The sequence below is a fragment of the Coregonus lavaretus genome (genome assembly GCF_964263955.1).
Source record: "Coregonus lavaretus genome assembly, chromosome: 2".
In the NCBI taxonomy this organism is placed as follows: Eukaryota; Metazoa; Chordata; class Actinopteri; order Salmoniformes; family Salmonidae; genus Coregonus; species Coregonus lavaretus.
In genome coordinates, this window is record NC_139989.1 from 832619 (window position 1) to 852116 (window position 19498).

Sequence of the window (19498 nt, forward strand, 5' to 3'; positions counted from 1 at the left end):
GATATAGTGTATAACTCGCCAGATGTATGTTATTAATGTCTTCGTTCAGCCACGACTCGGTGAAACATAAGATATTACAGTTTTTAATGTCCCTTTGGTAGGATATACGTGCTTGTAGTTCGTCCACTTTATTATCAAGCGGTTGTAAATTGGCCAATAGTATCGATGGCAAAGGCAGATTAGCCCCTTGTCGCCGGCTCCTTACCAGGCACCCTGATCTCCTTCCACAATATCTCCTTGAGGGCCCTGTCGGGTGTCTGGAGCAAGTCCCTCTCGTCCGACTCATTAAAGAAAAATTATTCGTCCAGTAATCGCTGTTCTGATGTCCAGAAGCTTTTTTCGGTCATAAGAGACGGTAGCAGCAACATTACGTACAAAATAAGTTACAAACATCGCAAAAAAAACTAACAAAATAGCACGGTTGGTTAAGAGTCCATAAAATGGCAGCCATCACCTCCGGCTCCATCTTCTGCACTGAACCAGTCGTACGCGGTGTGACCATGTTTCATGACTTCTAATAACTTCCCTCCTTAATGAAGGGTTCTATTTATTAGTGGCATGTGTGTTAACCATCAGAAGAGTGTTTTGAGAGATTCCCTTCCACGTGTTGCAATCTGAGTGACTACTAACTCCTGTGTCGCTGTTATCAAGGGCAATTGGACTTGTTAGGTCTCTAACCTTCTTACTGAGTGGCTGGACTGCCTGTTGCTGGCATTGGTACTGGTAGCCAAGGGGACCAGTTATCCTATCGATCTATTTTGAAGTGTTATCCTACCAAAATACATGATTAGAGCATTTTACTAGTTGCTTTGTAGTTGTTGTTCCCCAAGGGGTTCCTCCTGTTCCCCAAGGGGTTCCTCCTGTTCCCCCAAGGGGTTCTTTCGATAGGTACCCCTTGTGGATTACTGTGTTGCAGTTAACGTTCGGAGATGACAGTGTGGTCAGTGGAGACGGCACGGTTACCTGTGGTTTTCCAATCCATCAGTGGGATCAAACGATCCATCAAGTCCGAGTAGCAGGGGTTCACTTTCAAGGCAGGAACGTAGCGATCAAATCAAATCAAATCAAATCAAATGTATTGGTCACATGCGCCGAATACAACAGGTGCAGACATTACAGTGAAATGCTTACTTACAGCCCTTAACCAACAGTGCGTTTATTTTTAACAAAGAAAGTAAAAATAAAACAACAACAAAAAAAGTGTTGAGAAAAAAAGAGCAGAAGTAAAATAAAATAACAGTAGGGAGGCTATATATACAGGGGGGTACCGGTGCAGAGTCAATGTGCGGGGGCACCGGCTAGTTGAGGTAGTTGAAGTAATATGTACATGTGGGTAGAGTTAAAGTGACTATGCATAAATAATTAACAGAGTAGCAGCAGCGTAAAAAGGATGGGGTGGGGGGGCAGTGCAAATATTCCGGGTAGCCATGATTAGCTGTTCAGGAGTCTTATGGCTTGGGGGTAGAAGCTGTTGAGAAGTCTTTTGGACCTAGACTTGGCACTCCGGTACCGCTTGCCGTGCGGTAGCAGAGAGAACAGTCTATGACTAGGGTGGCTGGAGTCTTTGACAATTTTGAGGGCCTTCCTCTGACACCGCCTGGTATAGAGGTCCTGGATGGCAGGAAGCTTGGCACCAGTGATGTACTGGGCCGTACGCACTACCCTCTGTAGTGCCTTGCGGTCGGAGGCCAAGCAGTTGCCATACCAGGCGGTGATGCAACCAGTCAGGATGCTCTCGATGGTGCAGCTGTAGAATTTTTTGAGGATCTGAGGACCCATGCCAAATCTTTTCAGTCTCCTGAGGGGGAATAGGCTTTGTCGTGCCCTCTTCACGACTGTCTTGGTGTGTTTGGACCATGATAGTTGGTTGGTGATGTGGACACCAAGGAACTTGAAGCTCTCAACCTGTTCCACTACAGCCCCGTCGATGAGAATGGGGGCGTGCTCAGTCCTCTTTTTTTTCCTGTAGTCCACAATCATCTCCTTTGTCTTGGTCACGTTGAGGGAGAGGTTGTTGTCCTGGCACCACACGGCCAGGTCTCTGACCTCCTCCCTATAGGCTGTCTCATCGTTGTCGGTGATCAGGCCTACCACTTTTGTGTCATCGGCAAACTTAATGATGGTGTTGGAGTCGTGCCTGGCCATGCAGTCATGGGTGAACAGAGAGTACAGGAGGGGACTAAGCACGCACCCCTGAGGGGCCCCCGTGTTGAGGATCAGTGTGGCAGATGTGTTGTTACCTACCCTTACCACCTGGGGGCGGCCCGTCAGGAAGTCCAGGATCCAGTTGCAGAGGGAGGTGTTTAGTCCCAGGATTCTTAGCTTAGTGATGAGCTTAGAGGGCACTATGATGTTGAATGCTGAGCTGTAGTCAATGAATAGCATTCTCACGTAGGTGTTCCTCTTGTCCAGGTGGGAAAGGGCAGTGTGGAGTGCAATCATTGCATCATCTGTGGATCTGTTGGGGCGGTATGCAAATTGGAGTGGGTCTAGGGTTTCTGGGATAATGCTGTTGATGTGAGCCATGACCAGCCTTTCAAAGCACTTCATGGCTACAGACGTCAGTGCTACGGGTCGGTAGTCATTTAGGCAGGTTATCTTAGAGTCCTTGGGCACGGGGACTATGGTGGTCTGCTTGAAACATGTTGGTATTATAGACTCAGTCAGGGACATGTTGAAAATGTCAGTGAAGACACTTGCCAGTTGGTCAGCACATGCTCGGAGTACATGTCCTGGTAATCCGTCTGGCCCTGCGGCCTTGTGAATGTTGACCTGCTTAAAAGTCTTACTCACATCGGCTACGGAGAGCGTGATCACATAGTCATCCGGAACAGCTGGTGCTCTCATGCATGCTTCAGTGTTGCTTGCCTCGAAGCGAGATTAGAAGTGGTTTAGCTCGTCTGGTAGGCTTGTGTCACTGGGCAGCTCGCGGCTGTGCTTCCCTTTGTAGTCTGTAATAGTTTTCCAGCCCTGCCACATCCGACGAGCTTCAGAGCCAGTGTAGTACAATTCAATCTTAGTCCTGTATTGACTCTTTGCCTGTTTGATGGTTCGTCGGAGGGCATAGCGGGATTTCTTATAAGTGTCCGGGTTAAAGTCCCGTTCCTTGAAAGCGGCAGCTCTACCCTTTAGCTCAGTGCGGATGTTTCCTGTAATCCATGGCTTCTGGTTGGGGTATGTACGTACGGTCACTGTGGGGACGACATCATCGATGCACTTATTGATGAAGCCAGTGACTGATGTGGTGTACTCCTCAATGCTGTCTGAAGAATCCCGGAACATGTTCCAGTCTGTGCTAGCAAAACAGTCCTGTAGCTTAGCATCTGCGTCATCTGACCACTTTTTTATTAACGAGTCACTGGTGCTTCCTGCTTTAGTTTTTGCTGATAAGCAGGAATCAGGAGGATAGAGTTATGGTCAGATTTGCCAAAATGGAGGGCGAGGGAGAGCTTTGTATGCGTCTCTGTGTGTGGAGTAAAGGTGGTCTAGAGGTTTTTTTCCTCTGGTTGCACATTTAACATGCTGGTAGAAATGAGGTAGAACGGATTTAAGTTTCCCTGCATTAAAGTCCCTGGCCACTAGGAGCGCTGCATCTGGATGAGCGTTTTCCTGTTGATTTATGGCCTTGTACAACTCATTCAGTGCAATCTTAATGCCAGCATTGGTTTGTGGTGGTAAATAGACAGCTATGAAAAATATAGATGAAAACTCTCTTGGTAAATAGTGTGGTCTACAGCTTATCATAAGATACTCTACCTCAGGCGAGCAAAACCTCGAGACTTCCTTAGTATTTGATTTTGTGCACCAGCTGTTGTTTACAAATATACACAGACCGCCACCCCTTGTCTTACCGGAGTCAGCCGTTCTATCCTGCCGATGTAGCGTATAGCCCGCTAGCTGTATGTTATCCATGTCGTCGTTCAGCCACGACTCGGTGAAACATAAGATATTACAGTTTTTAATGTCCCGTTGGTACGATAACCGTAATCTTAGGTCATCCAATTTGTTATCCAATGATTGAAGATTGGCTAATAGGATTGATGGAAGAGGCAGTTTACTCGCTCGCCGTCGGATCCTTACAAGGCACCCCGATCTACGTCCACGATATCTCTGTTTCTTCCTCACGCGAATGACGGGGATTTGGGCCTTGTCGGGTGTCTGTATGATATCCTTCGCGGCCGCCTCGTTGAAGAAAAAATCTTCGTCCAATATGAGGTGAGTAATCGCTGTCCTGATATCCAGAAGCTCTTTTTGGTTATAAGAGACGATGGCAGAAACATTATGTACAAAATAAATTACAAATAACGCGGAAAAACACACATAATAGTACAAATGGTTAGAGGGCTGTAAAACGGCAGCCATCTTCTCCGGCGCTGTTCAGGTTGATTGTAGCGGTAGTCGTTTCGCTGGTGGCATACTTTACAGTTATTTTAACCGCGGCGGGTATCGTGGTTTTGTGGTAGAAACTGTTGTTGTGTGTCATCACTCAACGCTTCAATACCTGCTAATGCACATTCTAACTGGAGTGAGTGCTCCTGTTCAATCTTCAATCCCGAGATTACAGGGCTCTTAGCGTTGCGCACTTTTGATGCCTCAAAAGCTGTGTTTGAAAAGTTTTCTGAGGTCTGAGATTGGCAAACCAACGTGGGCTGTAGGACCCAAGTAGGTAATGAAGGATACATTTGTTTGAATGGTAACAGCTCTTCCATTCCTGTTTCAGTGAGTAGGCTAAAGCTGAACGAAGCCTATGATAGTAAGCTGAACGAAGCCTATAATAGTAAGCTGAACGAAGCCTATGATAGTGAGCTTGTGGGTGTTCATTCCGAGCTTGTTTGACAGTGTTAGCCAGCGAGCTGTCGTGTTTGCGAGTCGCAGAACCACTGAATTCTATTTTCAAAGACGTTGCAAGTTTAGCGTTATCGTTTTGCACGTGTTGCTGTTTTAGACGAATGAACCTTGTCACGTGTCTATTCGATGTTCGCTTCAACAGGTAAAGCCTGTCAGAACCCGTAGCTTCAACAGGTAAAGCCTGTCAGAATTCGTAGCTTCAACAGGTAAAGCCTGTCAGAACCCGTAGCTTCAACAGGTAAAGCCTGTCAGAACCCGTAGCTTCAACAGGTAAAGCCTGTCAGAACTGGTAGCTTCAACAGGTAAAGCCTGTCAGAATCCATAGCGTTCGGGTAGCCATTCAAGGCGTACTCTATGTCTGCTAGGAACGTCTCAGTGTCATTTGGCTTACCTGGAACGGGGTCAAAGTTGCCGAATTTTTGACGAGTTTGTCAAGGCGTTCCGTGCCAAGTGCGCAGAGAGGGTTGGCTTCATCCTGTGGGGAATTGTGGGCCGAAAGGCCAAGAGGAGAAACCAAGCTTTGGCTTTGTTGGCAAGGAGGCGCCATATTACTCTGTGCTGATGGAGGAGAAGACTGAGGGACACCTGAGAGAGGCAACGTCTGAAACCTTCTGTCGTCTTCACTCCTTTGTGTACCGAGCTCCGGTTGCGAGCTTGGTTGCTTGATGCTGTAGCGCGTGACTGTTCTGGAATTCCTCCAGATGGTACCTAAGGTTTTTTTTTATTCTTGTTATTCCGCTGCATAGCAGAGTCCACTTGAGCGCTTAGAGTACTTATTTTAGACACTTGAGTGTCGCACTTGCTCCATTCAGCCTCATACTTATCTGTCACGGTTTGCAGGTAGAGGTCTTAAGAGTGTAGCGAGAGATTCAGTGATGACATTTCCTCCGCTTGCTTAGAAATCAATATTTCCATCTTCATCACCTGGGTTCTCTCATCATTTATTTGGTCGGCGACTTCAATGACTTTTGCTGATTTGTCATCCAACTTGGTCATTGTGTTCATTAACTGATCGTCTTTGGTCTGCAGCATTTGGACTAGACCATTATTGCTTTGAGGAACGTTCATCAAAACTGCACGCATGTTATCAAATTGCGCGCTCCTGTTTGTAAATAACTTGTCCGATTTATGTAGTTTAGCGTGGACCTCGTCGTATTTAGTTTTGGCTAAATCGAGTTGTTCCTGTAGAATATGTATTTGTTGAAGAGTTTGTGCTCGTTCATCATCATAAGTTTTTGCAATTACTTTTAATTTTTCCTTTTTCAAACGCAGTTCGTCGGCTAGCAGAATGTTTTCCTCATCTGCTTTTGTCATTAGTTTCCCGGTTCTCTCCACCTGTCCCTTCATATCAACCAGTTCTTGCTCATGCTTCTGCTGAGGTACTGGAGAGATGCCAATTTCTGATGGCCATACATCAGGGCTAAACTGGAGAGAACCTTTACAAGGCTTGCGCCCAATGGTTGATTTTGTTTTGTTTGTCGCAATTACAGCTGTTTTTCTGCTAATGGCATAGTCAGGGTTTGTATCGCTGCTGAGGTCAGCGATCAATCCTTTTATGGGTGAGGGTTCACTAATTAACGGGGGAATGGGGACCACCCCCTCTGATAGCTTATTATTTAAACTTTTTTCAAAGTTTGGTTTTGAGTCATTGGAAGCTGCAAAAATGATTTGAATCTATTTATAGACGTTAATGGACCATCAATACTGGATCAGTATTGTGGGAGGTGGACTTGAATGAATTTGCAAAAGCAAATTTAATTGATTAATCAGACCTGTATAGGCTATCTGGGAATTAAACTAATTAACCTGAAGGCATCGCTGTATCTAAGTTAATGTGGAAAAGTTTAAAATGTCTCGTTGGTTGGAAAAATGTAATGGTCCTTATCCAAATGATCAACCTGAAAAAGGTTTGTTTGGCAATTTAACTTCCTTGTTAAATTGAATGAGACAACGATATCCAATCAGTTGAGATTGGATATCGTTGTCTCATTCCCGCTAAGGCGGGACTTCCGTCATTACTGGATCAGTACTGTGGGAGTTGGCTCCAATGAACTTCCAAAAGCAAATTTAATTGATTAATCAATGTTAATGATTAATTATACCTGTATAAGCTTATCTGGAAATTAAACATTAATTAACCTGAAAGAGTTGCTGTATCTAGGTTAATGTGGAAAAGTTGAAAATGTCTCTTTGGTTGAAAACAAATCAATTTGGACCTTATCCAAATGATCAACCTGAAAAGGTTTGTTCGGCAATTTAATTTAATTAAACTCTTAGAAGATACATACAATACCAGTCAAAAGTTTGGACACACCTACTCATTCAACGTTTTTTCTTTATTTTTAATATTTTCTATATTTTAGAATAATAGTGAAGACATACAGTATCAGTCCACCTGACAGAGATTCTGATTGGTCAGACCAACGTTGAACAGTCCTTACCACAGTTGGTTCCTGTTTAAGTTTCTGCCTATAGGTGGCAAAGAGCAGAATGGAGGTGTGATCTGATTTGCCAAAGGGAGGGCCTAATAGCCATACAAAAGGGAGAGTAGCAATGATCCAGATCCATCATGCGCGTGTAGCACAGGATATGTGTTGATAGAATTGCGGTAGCAGTTTCCTCAAATGTTCTTTTAAGTACCCAGCTAAAATGAATAGGCCTCAGTATGTGCAGATTCTAGTTTGCACATAGTCCAGTGTGGATTGATACCGTATATCTCTGCCAGGTGGACTGATACTGTATATCTCTGCCATGTGGACTGATACCGTATATCTCTTTGTGTTGTCAGGTGGACTGATACCGTATATCTCTCTGTGTTGTCAGGTGGACTGATACCGTATATCTCTCTGTGTTGTCAGGTGGACTGATACCGTATATCTCTTTGTGTTGTCAGGTGGACTGATACCGTATATCTCTCTGTGTTGTCAGATGGACTGATACCGTATATCTCTCTGTGTTGTCAGGTGGACTGATACCGTATATCTCTCTGTGTTGTCAGGTGGACTGATACCGTATATCTCTTTGTGTTGTCAGGTGGACTGATACCGTATATCTCTCTGTGTTGTCAGATGGACTGATACCGTATATCTCTCTGTGTTGTCAGGTGGACTGATACCGTATATCTCTCTGTGTTGTCAGGTGGACTGATACCGTATATCTCTCTGTGTTGTCAGATGGACTGATACCGTATATCTCTCTGTGTTGTCAGGTGGACTGATACCGTATATCTCTCTGTGTTGTCAGATGGACTGATACCATATATCTCTCTGTGTTGTCAGGTGGACTGATACCGTATATCTCTCTGTGTTGTCAGATGGACTGATACCGTATATCTCTCTGTGTTGTCAGGTGGACTGATACCGTATATCTCTCTGTGTTGTCAGGTGGACTGATACCGTATATCTCTCTGTGTTGTCAGATGGACTGATACCATATATCTCTCTGTGTTGTCAGGTGGACTGATACCGTATATCTCTCTGTGTTGTCAGATGGACTGATACCGTATATCTCTCTGTGTTGTCAGGTGGACTGATACCGTATATCTCTCTGTGTTGTCAGGTGGACTGATACCGTATATCTCTCTGTGTTGTCAGGTGGACTGATACCGTATATCTCTCTGTGTTGTCAGATGGACTGATACCGTATATCTCTTTGTGTTGTCAGGTGGACTGATACCGTATATCTCTCTGTGTTGTCAGGTGGACTGATACCGTATATCTCTTTGTGTTTTCAGGTGGGCTGCAAGGCGGTGATGGTCTTCTTCCAGTACTGTATAATGGCCAGCTTCTTCTGGCTGCTGGTGGAAGGCCTGTATCTCCATGCCCTATTGGCCGTTTCCTTCTTCTCTGAGAGAAATTACTTCTGGTGCTACATTCTGATTGGCTGGGGTGAGTGTGTCTGTGTGTCTGTCTGTCTGATTGGCTTGGATAAGTGTGTGTGTCTGTCTGATTGGCTGGTGGTGAGTTTGCCTGTCTGTCTGATTGGCTGGTGGTGAGTTTGCCTGTCTGTCTGATTGGCTGGTGGTGAGTTTGCCTGTCTGTCTGATTGGCTGGTGGTGAGTTTGCCTGTCTGTCTGATTGGCTGGTGGTGAGTTTGCCTGTCTGTCTGATTGGCTGGTGGTGAGTTTGCCTGTCTGTCTGATTGGGGTAAGTGTGTCTGTCTGTTTGTCTGCCTGTCTGTCTTTCTGATTGGCTGGTGGTGAGTTTGTTTGTCTGCCTGTCTGTCTTTCTGATTGGCTGGTGGTGAGTTTGTTTGTCTGCCTGTCTGTCTGTCTGATTGGCTTGTGTCTGTCTATATTCTGGAGTTGGCTGGTCCAGGCATTGATTGGTTGTGTGCTTTTCTCCTGCAGGAGGGCCGACCATCTTCATCACAGCTTGGGGTGTTGCCAAGGCCTACTATAATGACGTGGGGTAAGAAAAGCCACACAGTAATGTTCTCAGTAATGTTCTCAGTTATGTTCTCAGTAATGTTCTCGCACAGTAATTCTCCTTCTAGAACACAGTATATGACTCATGGCACGTTCAGCTCTAATGGTCTCTGATGGATATATTGAAATAGTAGTCTACTTTAAACAGCCAGAAGAGGACTGGCCCCTCAGAGCCTTTCTCCTAGCCACCTTCTGCATTGCTTGCTGTTTGGGGTTTTAGGCTGGGTTTCTGGATAAGCAATGTGACAACTGCAATTGTAAAAAGGGCTTTATTTAATACATTTAATTGATATACGGTCATGACCGAAATGATCCCTTGATTAAGATGAGCAAAAAGACTGTATAAAATAAAGAATTGTAACGTATACGCAGGGAGTCAGGAAGCAGGTGAGTTTAATAATAATAAACATGAAAATAATACACAACAGGAAAAGTGTACTGAACGTAACCAAAACCAATACTGCCTGATGAGTGCCTTCGGAAAGTATTCAGACCCGTTGACTTTTCCACATTTTGTTAAGTTGCAGCCTTATTCTAAAATTGATGAAATTGTTTTTTCCCTTAACAATCTACACACAATACCCCATAATGACAAAGCAAAAACAGGTTTTTATAAATATTTGCTAATTTATTAAAAATTTAAAACTGAAATATTACATTTTCATAAATATTCAGACCCTTTACTCAGTACTTTGTTGACGTATCTTTGGCAGCGATTACAGCATCGAGTCTTCTTGGGTATGAAACTACAAGCTTGGCACACCTGTATTTGGGGAGTTTCTCCCATTCTTCTCTGCAGATCCTCTCAAGCTCTGTCAGGTTGGATGGGGAGCGTCGCTGCACAGCAATTGTCAGGTCTCTCCAGAGATGTTAGATCGGGTTCAAGTCCGGGCTCTGGCTGGGTCACTCAAGGACATTCAGAGACTTGTCCCGAAGCCACTCCTGCGTTGTCTTGGCTGTGCACTTAGGGTTGTTGTCCTGTTTGAAGGTGAACCTTCGCCCTAGTGAGAGGTCCTGAGTGCTCCGGAGCAGGTTTTCATCAAAGATATCTTTGCACATTGCTCCGTTCATCTTTGCCTCGATCCTCCCAGTCTCTGCCGCTGAAAAACATCCCCACAGCATGATGCTGCCACCACCATGCTTCACCGTAGGGATGGTGCCAGGTTTCCTCCAGACGTGACGCTTGGCATTCAGGCCAAAGAGTTCAATCTTGGTTTCATCAGACCAGAGAATCTTGTTTCTCATGGTCTGAGAGTCTTTTTGTTCCTTTTGGCAAACTCCAAGCAGGCTGTCATGTGCCTTTTACTGAGGAGTGGCTTCTGTCTGGACACTCTACCATAAAGGCCAGGGCGGCAGGTAGCTTAGTGGGTAAGAGCGTTGTGCCAGTAACCGAAAGGTCGCTGGTTCTAATCCCCAAGCCGACTAGGTGAAAAATCTGTTGATGTGCCCTTAAGCAAGGCACTTAACCCTAATTGCTCCTGTAAGTCGTTCTGGATAAGGGCGTCTGCTAAATAAAAACAATAAAAAAAAAGGCCTGATTGGTGGAGTGCTGCAGAGATGGTTGTCCTTCTGGAAAGTTCTCCCACCTCCACAAAGAAACTCTGTCAGAGTCACCATCTGGTTCTTGGTCACCTCCCTGACCAAGGCCCTTCTCCCCTGATTACTAAGTTTGGCCGGCCGGCCAGCTCTAGGAAGAGTCTTGGTGGTTCCAAACGTATTACATTTAAGAATGATGGAGGCCACTGTGTTCTTGAGGACCTTCAATGCTGCAGACATTTTTTGGTACCTTTCCCCAGATCTGTGCCTCGACACAATCCTGTCTCGGAGCTCTACAGACAAGTCCTTTGACCTCATGGCTTGGTTTTATATAGACAGGTGTGTACCTTTCCAAATCATGCCCAATCAAGTTGTAGAAACATCTCAAGGATGATCAATGGAAACAGGATGCATGTATTTCTGTTTTTTTATTTTTAATACATTTGCAACAAAACAAATTACCTGTTTTCACTTTGACATTAAGGTGTATTGTGTGTAGATTGCTGAGAAAAAAATAAATATTTAATCTATTTTAGAATAAAGTAACAAAATGTGGAAAAAGTCAAGGTGTCTGAATACTTTCCGAAGGCACTGTAAATGAAGGGAGAGTAAGCAGGGTGGTGATGAAGTCCAGGTGTGCTTAACATTGGGGAGCAGGTGATGGTTGCCAGGTGTGCACAATGTGGGTTGCCAGGACCGGTGGTTAGTAGACCGGCGACGTCGAGGGACGGAGCAGGCATGAAACTACCCCCCAAGAGCGCTCCTCAGGACCATACCCCTCCCAGTCCACCAGGTACTGGAGCCGACCCCCACGACATTGGGAGTCCAGGAGGGACCTAACAGCATAGGCGGGGGTCCAGGAGATGTCCTCGCGGGGGCTTAGCTTCTGGCAGGGCAGGTGGAGCGGGAGTTTTCCTGCCAGACGCGATGGAACACAAGATGGAGCGGTAGCGGTTCTTCGGATCCTTCTGACGGCGGAACCACTCGTCAACTGCAGGGTCCTCGGTCTGGCTCGGAGTCCACAGGGCCGGCTGATATCCCAGGATGCACTGGAAGGGAGTCATCCCAGTGGAGGAGTGACGAAGTGAGTTATGGGCCTATTCCGCCCAAGGAAGGAACCGGGCCGGGACCCAGATGGCCGGGACCCAGATGGCCGGGACCCAGATGGCCGGTACCCAGATGGCCGGGACCCAGATGGCCGGGACCCAGATGGCCGGGACCCAGATGGCAGGGACCCAGATGGCCGGGACCCAGATGGCCGGGACCCAGATGTGAGGCTGACCGTGGCCCCCAGCTTCTCCATAAAGGCTTTCCAGACCTGCAACGTGAATTGGGGACCACGGTCGGAAACGATGTCCTCCAGAAGGAATCTTCTGCTGCTTCCATAATTTCAGAGGCAGTATTCCGTAACGTATACTCAGGAAGAAGGTGAGTTTAATAATAATAAACATGAAGAAAATACAAAAACAGGAGCAGTATACTGAATATAACCAAAACCAATACAGCCTGACGACTGAGGCTGCTGAGGGCTATATGAAGGGAGAGAAATCAGGGTGGTGATGAAGTCCAGATGTGTTTAACGATGGGGAGCAGGTGTGCTCTATGATGGTTACCAGGTGTACGCAATGTGGGATGCCAGGACCAGTGGTTAGTTGTTTAACACTTTTTTGGTTACTACTGTCCAAACTTTTGACTGGTACTGTATGTAATACTATATTTGATATAATCAATCTATATGTTACCAGGTGTTGTGGTATATGTAATAACATATGCGATATAATTATCTATATGTTACCAGGTGCTGTAATATATGTAAAAATATATACAGTGGGGGAAAAAAGTATTTAGTCAGCCACCAATTGTGCAAGTTCTCCCACTTAAAAAGATGAGAGAGGCCTGTAATTTTCATCATAGGTACACGTCAACTATGACAGACAAATTGAGATTTTTTTTCTCCAGAAAATCACATTGTAGGATTTTTTATGAATTTATTTGCAAATTATGGTGGAAAATAAGTATTTGGTCACCTACAAACAAGCAAGATTTCTGGCTCTCACAGACCTGTAACTTCTTCTTTAAGAGGCTCCTCTGTCCTCCACTCATTACCTGTATTAATGGCACCTGTTTGAACTTGTTATCAGTATAAAAGACACCTGTCCACAACCTCAAACAGTCACACTCCAAACTCCACTATGGCCAAGACCAAAGAGCTGTCAAAGGACACCAGAAAAAAAATTGTAGACCTGCACCAGGCTGGGAAGACTGAATCTGCAATAGGTAAGCAGCTTGGTTTGAAGAAATCAATTGTGGGAGCAATTATTAGGAAATGGAAGACATACAAGACCACTGATAATGTCCCTCGATCTGGGGCTCCACGCAAGATCTCACCCCGTGGGGTCAAAATGATCACAAGAACGGTGAGCAAAAATCCCAGAACCACATGGGGGGACCTAGTGAATGACCTGCAGAGAGCTGGGACCAAAGTAACAAAGCCTACCATCAGTAACACACTACGCCGCCAGGGACTCAAATCCTGCAGTGCCAGACGTGTCCCCCTGCTTAAGCCAGTACATGTCCAGGCCCGTCTGAAGTTTGCTAGAGTGCATTTGGATGATCCAGAAGAGGATTGGGAGACTATCATATGGTCAGATGAAACCAAAATATAACTTTTTGGTAAAAACTCAACTCGTCGTGTTTGGAGGACAAAGAATGCTGAGTTGCATCCAAAGATCACCATACCTACTGTGAAGCATGGGGGTGGAAACATCATGCTTTGGGGCTGTTTTTCTGCAAAGGGACCAGGACGACTGATCCGTGTAAAGGAAAGAATGAATGGGGCCATGTATCGTGAGATTTTGAGTGAAAACCTTTTGAGTGAAAACCTTGAAGATGAAATGTGGCTGGGTCTTTCAGCATGACAATGATCCCAAACACACCGCCCGGGCAACGAAAGAGTGGCTTCGTAAGAAGCATTTCAAGGTCCTGGAGTGGCCTAGCCAGTCTCCAGATCTCAACCCCATAGACAATCTTTGGAGGGAGTTGAAAGTCTGTGTTGCCCAGTGACAACCCCAAAACATCACTGCTCTAGAGGAGATCTGCATGGAGGAATGGGCCAAAATACCAGCAACAGTGTGTGAAAACCTTGTGAAGACTTACAGAAAACGTTTGACCTGTGTCATTGCCAACAAAGGGTATATAACAAAGTATTGAGAAACTTTTGTTATTGACCAAATACTTATTTTCCACCATAATTTACAAATAAATTCATTAAAAATCCTACAATATGATTTTCTGGATTTTTTTTCCTCATTTTGTCTGTCATAGTTGACGTGTACCTATGATGAAAATTACAGGCCTCTCTCATCTTTTTAAGTGGGAGAACTTGCACAATTGGTGGCTGACTAAATACTCTTTTTCTAACAGTATGTGATATCACCTATATGTTACCAGGTGCTGGGACATCATTGAAAAGACTGACATGTTCTGGTGGATCATTAAGACTCCAATACTGGCCTCCATCCTGGTGAGCTGTTCTGCCACTCCTCAACTTTCATGATTAGTATGAAAGGATTCAACTCTCATTCCATCAGAAGTAGGTGTTATGGTTATTACTGTAGAGAGGAGGTCTGTCTGTCTCTGTCATAGTTTTTACTGTAGAGAGGGGAGGTCTGTCTGTCTCTGTCATAGTTAATACTGTAGAGAGGGGAGGTCTGTCTGTCTCTGTCATAGTTATTACTGTAGAGAGGGGAGGTCTGTCTGTCTCTGTCATAGTTTTTACTGTAGAGAGGGGAGGTCTGTCTGTCTCTGTCATAGTTAATACTGTAGAGAGGAGGTATGTATGTCTCTGTCATAGTTATTACTGTAAAGAAAGGAGTGTTTAGTTTAGAGTATAGAACACACCAGTAGAGTTTAGTAGAGTACAGTACACACCAGTAGAGTTTAGTAGAGTAGAGTACAGAACACACCAGTAGAGTTTAGTAGAGTAGAGTACAGAACACACCAGTAGAGTTTAGTAGAGTAGAGTACAGAACACACCAGTAGAGTTTAGTAGAGTAGAGTACAGAACACACCAGTAGAGTTTAGTAGAGTAGAGTACAGAACACACCAGTAGAGTTTAGTAGAGTACAGAACACACCAGTAGAGTTTAGTAGAGTAGAGTACACACCAGTAGAGTTTAGTAGAGTACAGAACACACCAGTAGAGTTTAGTAGAGTAGAGTACAGAACACACCAGTGGAGTTTAGTAGAGTACAGAACACACCAGTAGAGTTTAGTAGAGTACAGAACACACCAGTAGAGTTTAGTAGAGTACAGAACACACCAGTAGAGTTTAGTAGAGTACAGAACACACCAGTAGAGTTTAGTAGAGTACAGAACACACCAGTAGAGTTTAGTAGAGTAGAGTACAGAACACACCAGTATAGTTTGGTAGAGTACAGAACACACCAGTAGAGTTTAGTAGAGTAGAGTACAGAACACACCAGTAGAGTTTAGTAGAGTAGAGTACAGAACACACCAGTAGAGTTTAGTAGAGTAGAGTACAGAACACACCAGTAGAGTTTAGTAGAGTAGAGTACAGAACACACCAGTAGAGTTTAGTAGAGTAGAGTACAGAACACACCAGTAGAGTTTAGTAGAGTACAGAACACACCAGTAGAGTTTAGTAGAGTAGAGTACACACCAGTAGAGTTTAGTAGAGTACAGAACACACCAGTAGAGTTTAGTAGAGTAGAGTACAGAACACACCAGTGGAGTTTAGTAGAGTACAGAACACACCAGTAGAGTTTAGTAGAGTACAGAACACACCAGTAGAGTTTAGTAGAGTACAGAACACACCAGTAGAGTTTAGTAGAGTACAGAACACACCAGTAGAGTTTAGTAGAGTACAGAACACACCAGTAGAGTTTAGTAGAGTAGAGTACAGAACACACCAGTAGAGTTTGGTAGAGTACAGAACACACCAGTAGAGTTTAGTAGAGTAGAGTACAGAACACACCAGTAGAGTTTGGTAGAGTAGAGTACAGAACACACCAGTAGAGTTTGGTAGAGTACAGAACACACCAGTAGAGTTTGGTAGAGTACAGAACACACCAGTAGAGTTTAGTAGAGTAGAGTACAGAACACACCAGTAGAGTTTAGTAGAGTAGAGTACAGAACACACCAGTAGAGTTTAGTAGAGTACAGAACACACCAGTAGAGTTTGGTAGAGTAGAGTACAGAACACACCAGTAGAGTTTAGTAGAGTACAGAACACACCAGTAGAGTTTAGTAGAGTAGAGTACAGAACACACCAGTAGAGTTTAGTAGAGTAGAGTACAGAACACACCAGTAGAGTTTAGTAGAGTAGAGTACAGAACACACCAGTGGAGTTTAGTAGAGTACAGAACACACCAGTAGAGTTTAGTAGAGTAGAGTACAGAACACACCAGTAGAGTTTAGTAGAGTAGAGTACAGAACACACCAGTACAGTTTAGTAGAGTACAGAACACCCCAGTAGAGTTTAGTAGAGTAGAGTACAGAACACTCCAGTAGAGTTTAGTAGAGTACAGAACACACCAGTAGAGTTTAGTAGAGTAGAGTACAGAACACACCAGTAGAGTTTAGTAGAGTACAGAACACCCCAGTAGAGTTTAGTAGAGTAGAGTACAGAACACTCCAGTAGAGTTTAGTAGAGTACAGAACACACCAGTAGAGTTTAGTAGAGTAGAGTACAGAACACTCCAGTAGAGTTTAGTAGAGTACAGAACACACCAGTAGAGTTTAGAAGAGTATAGTACAGAACACACCAGTAGAGTTTAGTAGAGTAGAGTACAGAACACACCAGTAGAGTTTGGTAGAGTAGAGTACAGAACACACCAGTAGAGTTTAGTAGAGTACAGAACACACCAGTAGAGTTTAGTAGAGTAGAGTACAGAACACACCAGTAGAGTTTAGTAGAGTAGAGTACAGAACACACCAGTAGAGTTTAGTAGAGTAGAGTACAGAACACACCAGTGGAGTTTAGTAGAGTACAGAACACACCAGTAGAGTTTAGTAGAGTAGAGTACAGAACACACCAGTAGAGTTTAGTAGAGTAGAGTACAGAACACACCAGTACAGTTTAGTAGAGTACAGAACACCCCAGTAGAGTTTAGTAGAGTAGAGTACAGAACACTCCAGTAGAGTTTAGTAGAGTACAGAACACACCAGTAGAGTTTAGTAGAGTAGAGTACAGAACACACCAGTAGAGTTTAGTAGAGTACAGAACACCCCAGTAGAGTTTAGTAGAGTAGAGTACAGAACACTCCAGTAGAGTTTAGTAGAGTACAGAACACACCAGTAGAGTTTAGTAGAGTAGAGTACAGAACACTCCAGTAGAGTTTAGTAGAGTACAGAACACACCAGTAGAGTTTAGAAGAGTATAGTACAGAACACACCAGTAGAGTTTAGTAGAGTAGAGTACAGAACACACCAGTAGAGTTTGGTAGAGTAGAGTACAGAACACACCAGTAGAGTTTAGTAGAGTACAGAACACACCAGTTGAGTTTAGTAGAGTAGAGTACAGAACACACCAGTAGAGTTTAGTAGAGTATAGAACACACCAGTGGAGTTTAGTAGAGTAGAGTACAGAACACACCAGTAGAGTTTAGTAGAGTAGAATGCAGAACACACCAGTAGAGTTTAGTAGAGTAGAGTACAGAACACACCAGTAGAGTTTAGTAGAGTAGAGTACAGAACACACCAGTAGAGTTTAGTAGAGTAGAGTACAGAACACACCAATATAGTTTAGTAGAGTACAGAACACACCAGTAGAGTTTAGTAGAGTACAGAACACACCAGTAGAGTTTAGTAGAGTAGAGTACAGAACACACCAGTGGAGTTTAGTAGAGTAGAGTACAGAACACACCAGTGGAGTTTAGTAGAGTACAGAACACACCAGTAGAGTTTAGTAGAGTAGAGTATAGAACACACCAGTAGAGTTTAGTAGAGTAGAGTACAGAACACACCAGTAGAGTTTAGTAGAGTAGAGTGCAGAACACACCAGTAGAGTTTAGTAGAGTAGAGTACAGAACACACCAGTAGAGTTTAGTAGAGTAGAGTACAGAACACACCAGTAGAGTTTAGTAGAGTAGAGTACAGAACACACCAGTAGAGTTTAGTAGAGTAGAGTACAGAACACACCAATATAGTTTAGTAGAGTACAGAACACACCAGTAGAGTTTAGTAGAGTACAGAACACACCAGTAGAGTTTAGTAGAGTAGAGTACAGAACACACCAGTAGAGTTTAGTAGAGTAGAGTACAGAACACACCAATATAGTTTAGTAGAGTACAGAACACACCAGTAGAGTTTAGTAGAGTACAGAACACACCAGTAGAGTTTAGTAGAGTAGAGTACAGAACACACCAGTAGAGTTTAGTATAGTAGAGTACAGAACACACCAGTAGAGTTTAGTAGAGTAGAGTACAGAACACACCAGTAGAGTTTAGTAGAGTAGAGTACAAAACACACCAGTAGAGTTTAGTAGAGTAGAGTACAGAACACACCAGTAGAGTTTAGTAGAGTAGAGTACAGAACACACCAGTAGAGTTTAGTAGAGTACAGAACACACCAGTAGAGTTTAGTAGAGTAGAGTATAGAACACACCAGTATAGTTTAGTAGAGTACAGAACACACCAGTAGAGTTTAGAAGAGTACAGAACACACCAGTAGAGATTAGTAGAGTACAGAACACACCAGTAGAGTTTGGTAGAGTAGAGTACAGAACACACCAGTAGAGTTTAGTAGAGTAGAGTACAGAACACACCAGTAGAGTTTAGTAGAGTAGAGTATAGAACACACCAGTATAGTTTAGTAGAGTAGAGTACAGAACACACCAGTAGAGTTTAGTAGAGTAGAGTGCAGAACACACCAGTAGAGTTTAGTAGAGTACAGAACACACCAGTAGAGTTTAGTAGAGTACAGAACACACCAGTAGAGTTTAGTAGAGTAGAGTACAGAACACACCAGTAGAGTTTAGTAGAGTAGAGTACAGAACACACCAGTAGAGTTTAGTAGAGTAGAGTACAGAACACACCAGTAGAGTTTAGTAGAGTACAGAACACACCAGTAGAGTTTAGTAGAGTAGAGTACAGAACACACCAGTAGAGTTTAGTAGAGTAGAGTACAGAACACACCAATATAGTTTAGTAGAGTAGAGTACAGAACACACCAGTAGAGTTTAGTAGAGTACAGAACACCCCAATAGAGTTTATTAGAGTAGAGTACAGCACACTCCAGTAGAGTTTAGTAGAGTACAGAATACACCAGTAGAGTTTAGAAGAGTAGAGTACAGAACACACCAGTAGAGTTTAGTAGAGTAGAGTACAGAACACACCAGTAGAGTTAGTAGAGTACAGAACACAACAGTTGAGTTTAGTAGAGTAGAGTACAGAACACACCAGTAGAGTTTAGTAGAGTACAGAACACACCAGTAGAGTTTAGTAGAGTAGAGTACAGAACACACCAGTAGAGTTTAGTAGAGTACAGAACACACCAGTAGAGTTTAGTAGAGTAGAGTACAGAACAAACCAGTAGAGTTTAGTAGAGAAGAGTACAGAACACACCAGTAGAGTTTAGTAGAGTACAGAACACACCAGTAGAGTTTAGCAGAGTAGAGTACAGAACACACCAGTAGAGTTTAGTAGAGTAGAGTACAGAACACACCAGT

At 43.8% G+C, this 19498-nt stretch overlaps 1 protein-coding gene across 1 annotated transcript in view; it reads left to right on the forward strand.

The window, feature by feature from the left end:
- Positions 1-19498, forward strand: part of LOC311143070 (vasoactive intestinal polypeptide receptor-like) — a gene marked incomplete at its 5' end in the record, with an annotated part of 262368 nt that overhangs the window by 173647 nt on the left and 69223 nt on the right. Inside the window, 3 exons of the mRNA XM_084178882.1 lie at positions 8582-8735; positions 9197-9257; positions 14261-14333. Of these exons, the coding sequence (XP_084035008.1) occupies positions 8582-8735; positions 9197-9257; positions 14261-14333 (288 nt within the window). The remainder of the gene's footprint in view (positions 1-8581; positions 8736-9196; positions 9258-14260; positions 14334-19498) is intronic.